At 43.1% G+C, this 13,194-nt stretch overlaps 1 protein-coding gene across 1 annotated transcript; it reads left to right on the forward strand.

Moving 5' to 3' along the window:
* The first annotated feature begins 277 nt into the window (after positions 1 to 277).
* Positions 278 to 4,018, forward strand: LOC133628862 (keratin, type I cytoskeletal 16-like). The gene is made up of 8 exons (XM_062018711.1): positions 278 to 778; positions 1,576 to 1,658; positions 1,816 to 1,972; positions 2,136 to 2,297; positions 2,640 to 2,765; positions 2,861 to 3,087; positions 3,609 to 3,700; positions 3,999 to 4,018. Exons 1-8 carry the CDS (start codon positions 278 to 280, stop codon positions 4,016 to 4,018), a joined length of 1,368 nt encoding a protein of 455 aa, XP_061874695.1.
* Positions 4,019 to 13,194: the final 9,176 nt, after the last annotated feature.

The following is a 13,194-nucleotide window of genomic DNA, read 5'->3' on the forward strand; positions in this document are numbered from 1 at the left end:
GAAATTATAGTGCACGCTTTGTGTGAATCAGCATGCAAACACAATACCTATGGGGAGGGCTGTCTCAAACCCCAAAAGAAATTCCCTTAGCACATCACTTTCAGCATGAGCACTAGGGCTGGCAAACTTCATGGGAAGCTGCACTGCCTTACGGGTGACACCCACCCAACAGGGTATAAATAACCATCAGTGAGGACAGAAGGCTACAGTCTACTCTCTGGTAACAAGCTGTGCAGCAGGCTTTGCATTAGGGGCTGGATATCTGATTACTTCCACCATGAGCTGCAGCATCAAGAGAACATCTAGCACTTCTTACAGGAGCGGTGGAGGTGGAGGTGGAGGTGTCTGTGGTGGTGGTAGTGGCAGGAATTCCTCTGTGTCCTGCAGGCGCTATGCCTCCTCGGTGATAGGTGGTGGAAGCTATGGTGGGGGAGCGTGCAGCATTGGCTACGGAGGGGGCATGAGCGCTGGCAGCCTTTCTGGTGGCTTTGGTGGAGGCTTGGGAGGAGGCTTTGGTGGTGGTCTTGGAGGAGGCTTTGGTGGTGGTTTTGCTGGAGGCTTTGGTGCTGGGGGGGACATCCTTCTGAACGGCAATGAGAAGGTCACCATGCAGAACCTCAATGACCGCCTGGCTGCTTACCTGGACAAGGTGCGAAGGCTGGAGGAAGAAAATGCTCAGCTGGAGCTCCACATCCGAGAGTGGTACAGGAAACAGGCACCCAGTGTTTCAAAGGACTACTCCTCCTACTACCAGACCATCGAACAACTCCAAAATCAGGTAAGATAGCCCTGGCTCATGTGGCTCCATCTCCCAAACCCTGTTCCCATTTGTAAGGACACCGTCCTTCCCTCTGGCACTGTCCCTAAAGGGGTGGGAGCGGGTTACTGGTTGGTTTTGCTGGTGGTACTGCAGACAGAAACCTGCTGAGCTGCGCCTCACAGCTCCTGTGTAAGCAAAGCCCCACAGCACCCCACAAGCAAAAGGCAAGTGCTCTGAGGCCACAGCCTGAGGCATTAAGGACTGTTCCACCAGGCCCAAACATGCTGGCACATGTAACCGAAATCTCCAAAGCAGGCATGTGTGGTTACAAGTCCTTCCCTCTGCTCCCACCCAGTTCAGCTGGATGCAGAGCAAAGCCAAAGCACTTGCACTAAAAGACCTGAACTCACTTTGTCTCTGCACATTCCCACATAGCCTAGATGGAAAGACCAAGGCCTTCTCTTACAGCTCCCTCAGAAGCTTTTTCATTAGTGAATGATAGCATCAGAGACAAAGACTATACTTCCTAATACACCCAAGGTGCAGGAACCCATGATTGTTAGAGATCTCCTGGCATAAATGTTCCTCTCATCTTTCCCCCATCAATACATTCTTTTGTCAGAATATTTGCAGAAGCCAAAATCTTGCACACACCAGTCCCTGTGGCATGGTAGTTCAACAAATTTCTGTGGCACCCACATCACTGCAGGAAAGAATTCCAAGACCCACAGCAATGCCCAATCAAAGCTTTAGGTCTTCTTGTCCTGAATGTCTTGAACATAGATTCCTCTCTGACTTCTTATTTTGTTTTGTAGATCATTTCTGCCACTGTGGACAACAACAAACTGGTCCTGGACATCGATAACAGCAAGATGACTGCTGATGATTTCCGAATGAAGTGAGTACCTCTCTGTGAACCTTGCATCTTCTCATGTCATGAATGTTACAAGATTCATGAATGCAGATGTTGATACCCTGTCCCAAGTGGTATGACCAACCCTGCACATTGTGAAATGCAATGGATGTGTAATGCCTCTATTTTCCTTTGGTAACAGGTATGAGAACGAGCTGGTCATCCGTCAGACTGTGGAGGCTGATATTAATGGCTTGAGAAATATCCTGGATGATCTCACTCGCACTCGGTCTTCACTGGAATCTGAGCTGGAGTCCCTGAAGGATGAGCTGATTGCACTTAAGAGAAACCATGAGGAGGTATGATCCAGTGATAAAGAGCATGTCCAAGACACAGTCTTTGCATTCTTCAGTTTGAAAAGTCACATATCAAGTCACTTCAGCCTTATGTTGTGTGATTGCTGTTGCTGTGTACCCTGATACTGCTTTGACCAGTCTATGTTTCTCTCTTTCAACTCTGAAGGAAATGAGACAGCTGCAGTCTCAAACTGGTGGTGATGTGAGTGTTGAGGTCAATGCTGCCCCAGGACAGGACTTGACCAAGATACTGAATGACCTGAGAAATGAATATGAGCAGATCATCGACAAGAACCGCAGAGAGGTTGAGCAGTGGTATGAAGTCAAGGTACGTAGCCATGCACAAAGTAGAGTCTCCTTCAGGGGGAAAACCCACACAGCCTGCTGCTGGGCATGCTGTGCCTTGGGCTGCTCCTCTGCACCTCACTTACACAGCTGGGAGAATGGGAAGGGAAAAGCTGCTGTGGAAACACAGAGGTGGAGCAGGCCAGGTCAGATGGGCAAGGGTGGATGGAACATCAAGATCTATGGAGCAATGACTAGGTTGTCCCTCCATGAAGAGAGGGTGAAAGGGAAAGGCTCTCTGGCTACCTTAGGTCTCAGTCAGTAAGTCCTCTCCCTGAGGGGAGTTTCTGACTCATGAGGTGTGTTTGGGCTTTGTCTCCTGCAGATTGAAGAAGTCAATCGCCAGGTCACTTCGAGCAGCCAGGACATCCAGACAAGCACCCACCAGCTCACTGAGCTGAGACGTGAAACACAGAACCTGGAGATCGAGCTGCAGGCCCAGCTCAGCACGGTAGGTGGGGCAGGATCACTGGGGGCCCTTCCCTCCTCAGAAGGGGCAGGCAGGAGTAGAGCTCTGATCCTAACCTCCAGCATTTCCACTTACAGAAAAGCTCTCTGGAAAACTCATTGGCAGAAACTGAATCTCGCTACAGCTGCCTGCTGCAACAAATCCAAGGGCAGATTAACTCTTTAGAGGAGGAGCTGGCCAGCATCCGCTGTGAGATGGAGAGTCAGAACCAGGAGTACAAGATGCTCCTGGGCATCAAGACCCGCCTGGAACAGGAGATTGCTCAGTACCGGGCACTGCTGCAGGAGGGACAGCAAGACATTGTGTATGTACTCTGCATAAATTCCATCACAATCTATTTTCTACTAGAACTCACAGAAGATAGAGTAGAATAGTTTACCAGCCCATATTTGAAATCTGAGTGCAACAGACTTTTTCACAGCATCTGCATTGATGTCATAAAATTAATAAGCACTTCAAATTCAGAGGGAAACACAGATCAAACATGTAGGGATTGACACATTTTTAGTTGTCTCCTCTTAGCCTGTTTGTGCAGAGTGAATTCCAGTATAGGAATCACCATGCAAATCTCAACCATCCTCTACTACCTTCTGTCAGTAGATGAGCAAGCTCAGCTGGACTGTGAGAGCTTCTACAGTCTTTAGTTACTTCTGCTCTATAACTTTCTAGGATGATACAGTTGAAGGGAATTAAGTTAAAAAATACACTAAAATCTTTTTAAGGTCCAGGAAAAGCTGAGCTGTTACATGGACTGCACATGTCAAAGTATGTTTCTTTATTAATGTATTTATTGTTTCCATTATTAAACCTGTTTTCCTTGCACAGATCGTCTCAAGGAGCTCTCCAAGGGGGAGGAGTATCCTCCCACTCTTATTCTTCTACTTCCTATTCTCATGGTCAATCTGGGGACAAGACAGGTAAGAAACATCTCCCAAAGAGGATCCTAATTTTTCCCGTTGCCATGACTTTCATATTTTGTGTTCCAAATCTTTTCCTTGTGCTATGACTTCCACATTCTCAATTGCAACAGGGATTAAAGCAAATCTCCTAATTTCAAGGTGTCTTAGCTTCAGTAAAAGAAACAGGCTAAGCTCCTTCCCTACACTGCTGCTAACAGAGATGGACTTTTAAGCAATGGATACATCTGATTTATCAGTGCTGCAAGAGACTCTTGATTTTCCCACCAGAGTAATGGCTTCTTCTTTCATTCCACAGGACAGTCAAGAGTGTGTTAGATACCACCAATGTGCTGGCCACCTGAGCAGCCTACATTATGCTGCATACAGCACAAGCATTGTGTACTCACCCAGCCAATGGATTGCTCTACAAATACTATGCCTGAAGTCAAGATGAATAATTTCTGAGAGTCTTCTAAAATTACTTGCTTTTTATTTTTTTTTTACTGGTTTTCCTATGCAATCACTGTATTTGCATGCACCCCTCTGCAGTGCAACTGGTGATCTCCTTTCTGCTGATAACAATGCCTCTAATAAAACTTTCCTGCAATGCAAAGAAAACCATGTGTTCAACAATCTATTTGTTATATTAATGGTGTATTTAAATCTAAGTGGGACGAAGGAGATACACCTTCACAGAGAAATGAAGGTTCGGTGTCTTATGAAATATGGCTACAAAGAAAACCATGCAGCCTAACTGAATCAGACAATGTCAGGATAAAATATCGGAGGTGGATGCATTCACTCACATTAAACTCAAGAGTGACACCTATAGGGAAGAAAAAAGGATAGGTGAAACCCTTTAGCAGAGCACACATGGCATGGGAGGTGCAAGAAGTTGATTTGTCAGTTCGGCAGCTGAATGGACACAGACGGGATTAATTAACCCACACATTTCATGAAAACTTTGTCAAATCAGAAACATTTTCCTGGAGTTCACTGAATGAAAAATCAATCATATTCTGGCAGTCAGCTTTTAGAAGAGGGCTCTGTCAAATCTTACTCAATAAAAACGAAGGATTGGATCAGAAAATGAGTGATGAGTGCACAAAGTTCTCCATGTAACCAAATGTTCAATTGTTTGGATTATTTCTCCTGACTTGTTGGAAGATCCGGGCTTAGGTCTTTTATCTGATGTTTCAAAATAATAGAAGTGTGTTCTCTTATTTCATAAGACAATATTCCTAGCTCCATGTTTCTGTAGTGCTCTGCATGGTGGGGTGGGGGCAAGGTTCCATCCTTCTTACTAAAAACTCTCCACTTCAAATAAGATACTTGAATTATTTGGGCTTGACAGTGGAAGAAAAATCAGTGAAATTTCTCACTCATTTAAAGCTTAAAAATATGTGTTTCAGTCCTTGATTTGCAGTGGGGCTGAGAAAGCAGCTGAACAGGGTCTACCACATAGCAGGGGAGTGATTCAACTGCCGCGCTTTAGCAAACAAGGGTGGGTCTCTCAAGCCTTCATTGTTCTCTGAACAGCACATAAGTCACTAATATTTTTTACTCTGTCAAATAGCTTCACACTTGTGCTTCGATTTGCAAACAGATTCAGGTCAGGCAAAAACATAGTCTTTTTGGATAACAATGCATTACATAAAATGGCATCAAACTGTCTACATGTTACAATCCAAAGCCGACTTCTCAGCGCAGCAGAAAAAGATGAGTCAGAGAATCTATTTCCCTAGAAAACAAAGGAGATTTGTAAAGTCAAAGCAGAAATACCTCTCCCTTGAGTCACAGCAGGACTTAGGCTCCTGGACAAGTTGACTCATTCATGTTCTGCCTTATGCTCCCTCTTCTCGTATCAAACAGTGCTGACTACCTCAAAAAAAGTCTAGACTTCGGCATTAGCGAGCTATAATGGGCTTTGGGATTAAATACCTTATTTTGACCACAGTTTAAATAGAAATAATGATTCTGGTCCCAGAAAGAAGCCAGGCTGTCAAGAAAACTCTCAAGTCTCCTGCTTCCCTTCTGCTGTCTCTCCTAGGTGTGGAGGGGAAGAAATCTCCATGCTGGGTGTGCTGCCCTCAGTCTCTGCAGAGCATTTTAAAGGTAATGAGCTGAGGCTGTGTCCACTGCTAAACTGCACTGAGATGAGCATAAGCATGAGCTCCTAGCTTTCCTTGACTGTGCTGGATGGATGTAGGACTTGCCAGACAGTATTTGGCTCACCATAGGATCAAAGCCAATCAAAACACAATGGGGTGAGCTGAAAGCAGTCTAGGTTTGCAGTGTCAGTAGAAGGGAATACTGTGCTCTGCTCTTTTGTGATTCAGTACAGCTCCGTTCCTCTGGCTAACCACACAGCAGAGAAGCATGTTCTACAGCTTGGCACAAGGGACAGGCTCTTTTCCTGAAGCTGCTAGTGCAGGATGTCAGTCCATATGGCACGTTAGTTCACACAGCAGCCTCCAGTGGCAAATGCCATATACAGTAGGATTTATGACCAAAACTGTTCAAAACAGACTCAGTGTTACACTCAAGCCGCAGACCTAGGAAATGGTCAGGCCAAAGAAAGAATATCTTAAATATTAATGAAATCTATATGTTCCTATGCCAGCTGATCTAGGTGAACCTGCTTCTGCAGGGAGGTTGGACTAAATGATTTCTAAAGGTCCCTTCCAACCCCTACCATTCTATGATTGTATGATTCTTTGATTTTCACAGGGGCAACACTGTAATACTAGATGGGGTAATAAACCACAGCAATAGACAGTACAAAGGTTAGAATTGAATTCATTACAAAGCATAGGGAAGTGAAAGAGAGGAAGCATCTGTTTCACATAACACTGCCTGAAGGTTTTGAGGTAATTCTGTATGAAATCAGCAAATTCAGATTAAGCCAAAACCTCCTGGACTGTTCTTGCATGCGTTTAATTAGCACTGAAGTGATTTTGTTTCTCTTTTCAACTCATTTAGTAGCAACAGTGGCTGCCACAGACAGACAGGAAGCCTGGTATTACCTTAGTAATACCAGGAGAAGAGTTTTATGGAAAATGAGATTTGGTGGAATGGTGCTGTGTTTAAAAAACCAGGCCTGCAGGGGGGACTGTGGAGATACCAACAGTTTTTACTGTTTGTGTTTCCAAAGGCAACCCGAGGTATTGAGCATTGTAATCTTTGGGTGTGTTTGAGTTTCTTAATTCTGGAAATTAATCATCTTCTCCTGCATAATATAACATTTCCAAAAGGTTAGATGACATGAGAGGGGGAAATAGCCAGATAGAGAAGAATTACAAAACACGAACCAGAAGCTGGTGGACTGAATTGTCTGAGGGGCTCCATGCTGGATCAGGACTCCCAGGTAGCTGCAGGACCTCGACCCACAGCAAGTATTTTGCTTGCAAAGGCAGCTGTCAGGCACTGAGAGAGACAGCACAAGAGGAACAGCAGCCTGTTGCTTCCATGCCTTGCAGCTTTGTGCACACTCTTTCACATCTCTTGCACTCTTGACTACATGGAAATGCTGCTGCAGCCTGGCCAAGCCCTCACTTCAGACAGCCTTCTGCAAAGTAGACTTTCCTCTTGGCCCTGCCACTGTCTCAAGTAATGAACAAAGAAAAGCTGTGACTCACTGTGTCTCTGATAAAAAAAAAAATCAGATGAAAGAAAGCTGCTTTTGTGATATGTGTCACATTTATCTGCCTACCATAACCATAAAAACGAGTCACAGTGAAGTTAAGCAAGTGCAAAAATTCCTGTAGGAAAATCTGCTCTTTCTGCATTCCAGGCAACACATTTCTGTTAAATTTCCTGTAATGCAAAACATTTCTGAGTGGTAATTCCAACAAACTTCTGAATTTCTTTAAGTATTCTCACACCATGACAGACATTAAAGGGCATTAATGGGCAAATGCTCTCCCCTGTGGTTGACGAAGTAAACGTGCAATTTCAGGTGCACAGGAGCTGACTTTCGTAACTTACTAAGCACTGCCTAAAGAGCAGTTTATGCACACTGCAATTACTCCCAACAACCTATTATTTATGATCCCACGCTCAGAGCGGTGTTGCAAAGGCTGACTGCAGGGAATACCTTTCCACCTGGGAGTGCATTCCTGCACTTAAAACCAGCCCTGCCAGCAGGAATGCTGCTGTGGATCAAAGGCACTTAACAGCCTTATTAATCTACATTTTCTCACATTTCTAACCTTAGTTCAGTTCCTTCCCACAAGCTGTCAAAACTCATGGCAGCACCAGAAAGTTCATAGTGATCACATGCACTCAAAAGGTTTTAAACACATGCTGACAACTCCTTTCTGTTGCAAATGCTGTTAGAAATCATGTCAACAGAACCTTACAGTTGTTATTAGTTATTAAAGCTTAATACAATAGAAAAGAGTGAAAAGGCATTCGGCAATCTTTCAATAACCTCAATTTGGTGGCGGTGGGATGCCCAAAATGTCTAGGCAGTTAGTGTAGGCCTTTGGTGTTAAATTGAAACAAGATTTAAAGCTGAATACAAGTGTCAGATGCTGGTGGAAAACTGTAGTTCTCAGTTGCAGTTAATAGCCAGGACTGTCCAGGAAGGCAACCTGCCTGGTATACACACATACTGTGAAATTTGCCTATAAACTACTTCTTTCTGCAAATGGAGCAAACTTTTAAGAACAGTTAGAAACACTCTTTTCTTTCCCTAAAGGTGTGCAGGCTTTGCTAGCAGCTAAAACCAGGGCTGCAGGGCGTGTTTCCCTCTGCTGACAGTTGCTATGTGAACAAGCTGTTTTAAAAACACCTCTCTGGCAGCAGCTCTTGAAACCAATGGCTACAGAACTGACCTTCCTAGAGAAAAAGAAGGGTTTTATTTCCTCGTTGAGCTTAACAGAGATCTGGAGAATTTATCTGCAGCAAAACAATAGTACAGACCACATGTAGGATCAGGAAAGCAAGAATGTTATTGACAGGATCCGTCAGCAGGGTACAAAGAGAGGTCCTTGTTTCCTAAGATGACCTAGAATATGCCTTTAATGCTTGCAGAGTAAAACTTCTACCCCTACTGAAAGCAGTGACTTGTCACTATGATCAGAAGATATTGTTATAAAATTAGTAAGAGAAAATAAGTGTCTCAACACAAATAGATAAATATGTGAACACATCAACACAAATAATACAAACACGCTCTCCCAACATTTTTACAGACATGAACAGAATAAAATGGCTTCTCTCTCTCTGTGCTATGAAACCCATCTACTCTGGGTTTCTACCAAATCTGGGAGTGGGAATTTTCCACGTGGCCTATGGGAAATTGCCCTCTGCATAGCTCCAGGCCTCCTCCTGCAGCGTGAATCATTGCCCAAGCGCGGCTGTCATGGCAAGCACTGAGCAGTTCTTGGTTCCTCTGAAGCCTGGGACTGGTTTAGTTGATTTGCTTTTGGCAGTCGCCTCTAAATTGTTTATCGCTGCTGCCTGCAGAAACCTGACTTTTGGAACAGATCCTCTTGTCAGTTACATGTTTGACTCTTAATAATAGTTTCCAGCCCCATCATACCTTGCTGAGATTTACCAACCTGATAACAGGTTAAAGGAAGTGTAAAAATACATCCAGCGACTTGTCCCTCACTCATGAGGACTCGATGTCCCAAAAGATCCTTTCTTCCCACACAATTTTTAATCATTCTATAAGAAAACCTATTTTCAGATACTTTAGTCTGCAAAGTACATTATCATTGCAGTTCTGGATCAATAGAGAAGTCAAGAGTTTAAAGCTATTTATGTTTCTAGGGTAACCAGGGCAATGATGAGGTACTTCCAAAAGTACACACCACATCCAGCTTCAAATATTTTTCAAGCGTTTACATTGCTCCCAACTATTCAAGTGTTTGGGTTCTTCATGATCTTTTACGTATTTTCCTCATACAAAGCTATTTGAATATTATATAAACGCCAAATACTGAGAAATTTAAGTATATCTACCAATGCCACGAAAGAAGCTTGTAGGTCAACAGGAATACACCTCTTTCAAGCTCAGCTCAAGTCACTGAAGCATCATTTCTTTTCTTTCATCAAAGAACTAGAGCCCTGGATAAAAAAAGAGTTGCCCAGTCTTACTCTTGTGATTTCTTTTAAAACTGAACTCCTGCATAACCTTATGTCTCAGGTCTTTTGATGCAGAAATGGTGGCACCCATGGGCATTTCTCTTCACTAAATCACATTCCTTCTATTTTGCACAAACAGTGATTTTGAGAAAGTTAAAAGAGTGTTGCCCTCTGCTCTCACCTACCCTCTTTTTAAACTGTTAGCAGCTGTGTGTGCATGTGCTGAGACCTGCCTTCTCAGCACATAAACATTCCTGCCTTTGAATCTGTTGGCACTTTCAGTGAATATATGGCAAAGCAAGGTTTGTGAGGATTAAAAAAAAAGATTAATGATGGGTTATAAAAGCAATAAAGCCAAGAACTGTATCTTAGGCAGAGGTTCAACACAGTTATTTTACTACCAGCTGCAGATCAGTTCTTGTTATCATTTCTCCTTTCCACAAGGAAGTTTAAAGAAAAAATAGAAAATCATGTGTTTGCAGGAATGAGATTCAAACCTTTCATGCCCGTGATCTTCAGCAGGAGAGAAAAACGTGCAAAGCTGTGATGTTTAGATGGCATATGAAATAGCAGTGTGAGGTGGACAAGATTTTGATGACCAAGAGAAGAGATGAAGATTGAAAATGCTCACACAAAAGAGTCAAGAAGCCCGTTTTCACTGATGGGAGCACAGGCTAGAAAGAAAGACCTATCAGAACGGACAAACACTTAAAGACCGAAGAGGTAAATTCAGAACAATAACCTGACTTTGCTCATTTGTCCATAGAAGCATCCTTGGAATTGTAGGCACCAATAAAGCAGATCAAAATGTTCTCAGAGTTCATTTAATTGCAATTTAGCAGGATGTGAGGAGAGGAAAGTATATGGCAGTGTCACTCAAGGGCAATAAAAATTGGTTGGCAGGACAAATAATAAAAATACTCTGAAACAATAAGAACCATTTTACAAGCAGTAGCAACTAGTAAAGCAGAATAGGCAAAGGTAAAGCAGTCAGGTCTCAGCCAAGAGCTTGAGCGTGGGCTGTTTCCACCAGTCTACCAGGTGACTCCAGTAAATGTGTCTCCCTCACCCTTGGGTAAATTGCAGATAAAGGGAACTCCCTTTGTTAACCATTCTTTACATTTCCTTTAAGGAAAAGCCGACCCTACAATAAAATAGGTTTATTGTAATGGGAATAAAAAAAAGACCTAATCAGAATGACAAAAGCACCTTCGTTCTTGAGTAAATACTTTGCCATACTAAAGGGTTTTCCAAGCATTTAAGTACATATTATCAAGTTTGGGAGTCTCAGCAAAAGCAAACAAGCACAGGTATTGATGGGAAGCTAAAGAAAAGCAAAACCTTTCTGGAAAGTTTGAATGCAGCTTTAGTAAAAATGCTGCATGAGGGACTGATTTTATACTAAAAGCTTATCATGTATTTAGTGGTATAAATAAGAATTAATAGTGACTTCATGTGATGATATCTCCCAAGCTTTTCCTCTCCTGACACTTTCAGGTCTACTGACCAAAGCTGCCTCCTTGGGAAATTTTTCCCTGTGTGTTGAAGCAAATCTAACTTGCTTGAGTACTTAATATTCACACAGTTTACTATCTGGTGCTTGCTGCTTTTACTCAAGGGGTTTCAGAGGCAACACAGAGACCTTCCAGATTCCACTTTTCATGAGTCATAGCATGAAATATTATGCAGCACCATAAATGGGCATTTTATTTTACAAAACCCCCCAAATTTACTGCTTTGAGGTCCTGCCAGGGGATCCCAGGGAATGATGAAGGAGTACATAGAGGGAGGGATGTTCCTATCTCTTTGTAGCAGGAGACAAATCAGAACACACCATTATTTGTTCTCTTTTAAGCTTCTTGCATTTCTGCTCAGTGAAGAAAAGCACATGGACTTCTTTTTGCTCTAACTATGGACTTTAACAGCAAAAATATCTGCTCTTCTGTAGCTTGCTTTGTTTCTTCAAGCAGACCGCAACTTTCTGATACTATTAATTCACCCATTCACTGGGACTTGGAACAGTTACCTGCTGAGCAGGTTTTTCCTACCCAGGGCTGAACAGGACATTGTACAGAAGGAATGGCAGCAGGAAGTGTCCTCCATATCGCTCAGGAAAGACTGAACAGTTTAACTGTGCAAGCTGGAGTGTTGTGTGAATGCAGCAGTCTCTGCAGAAGGAATTCAGCTGTGATATCCCTAGGCTACAGCATCACAGCCAGGCCATATATATGGTCCATAAATCGTATAGCTCAAATGATATATTCTGTACCTGTCTCATTGCAGAAACTCCTCTTTCTGATACAGCCTCCTCATTAAGTGCAGGCTGGTGATACAGGTGCCTTGGCCAGCTTCCAGTTTTGTATTTGCTCTTTACCCTCCCTCTATTTGCCCTGCAGTTTGACATTTCTCTCTGTATAAAGTGAGTACAGCACTAATGGGTGGTCTAAAGTAGCCTGATACAGCTTTTAATGGCTATAGAAGTTCTAGACAGACACTCACACAGAGTGATCATTACATTTGCCTTATCTTTTAATTCATTATTTTGGTAGTAAATGGATTTATCACTCAAACAGCACATCATGCATCTTGTGCTGCAAAGGTTCTGTTTACTGGAAGCACTTGGAGGTCTCAGAATTTACGCCCAGGCCTTGTTGCTCCCTGAAAGCTGCAAATGCTTAGGGAGGCCAGCTTACTCTCTCTTTCTTTAAAGCAGTTAAAGCAAGTGGGGAGTCACAGAGGTTTGAAGGGAGTGAGAGGTGGCAAGTAAAAGAAAGAGAATGGAAGAAAAGATGTGAGTACCCACTTGTATGTTAAGGATGCTCATAGAGGAGCTTGGAGTAACAAAAGCAACATTGCTTTGAAAATTCACCTTGGATACCAGAGGGCTTGTACATTGTAGAAATAACTTTTTCATGAATCTCAAAGACCAGGAGACTAAGTGGTTATGTCTCTTCTGTTTGCTTCTCTCTTTCAGTAGCAATGGAAGGACTAAATGTATAATCAGGTACTTGTTCCTGTTGTTGCTCACTCCCCAGGTACACAGGGAAGTTGAGTGCTTGTATCTGCTACAAGTACACCTAACACTCCCTGAGAAACATTCCTGTTTCTGTAGAAAACGAGACTCACTCTGACAAGGCATGCTCTCTGTCATTCTTCCACTGTCAGTCGAAAAGGAGCTGAGAGCAAAGAACTGTGAAAATGTTACTTCAGAAAGAGGACTTTTTTTCTTAAGGGAAGTAAGGAAAACAGAGGGGTGAGAACCTGTTTTGCCAAGGTCCACACACACACTGCTCACCATTTGGGCTCCTTTCAAGCTCTGTTACCAGTCTACCAATTACTAACTTAACCTTTCTGTATTGAAACTCTTTCCTGGGTTTACATGAAGGAAGTTGCTGTGTGACTGTGCTGTAGCTGCA

The sequence above is a fragment of the Colius striatus genome, chromosome Z, assembly GCF_028858725.1.
Source record: "Colius striatus isolate bColStr4 chromosome Z, bColStr4.1.hap1, whole genome shotgun sequence".
In the NCBI taxonomy this organism is placed as follows: Eukaryota; Metazoa; Chordata; class Aves; order Coliiformes; family Coliidae; genus Colius; species Colius striatus.

Coding starts and splice junctions, on each gene's coding strand:
- LOC133628862 (XM_062018711.1), top strand. CDS start 278: ATGAGCTGCAGCATCAAGAGAACATCTAGCACTTCTTACAGGAGCGGT. Junction 1,973..2,135: donor TTAAGAGAAACCATGAGGAG/GTATGATCCAGT, acceptor TCAACTCTGAAG/GAAATGAGACAGCTGCAGTC. Junction 2,298..2,639: donor AGCAGTGGTATGAAGTCAAG/GTACGTAGCCAT, acceptor TGTCTCCTGCAG/ATTGAAGAAGTCAATCGCCA.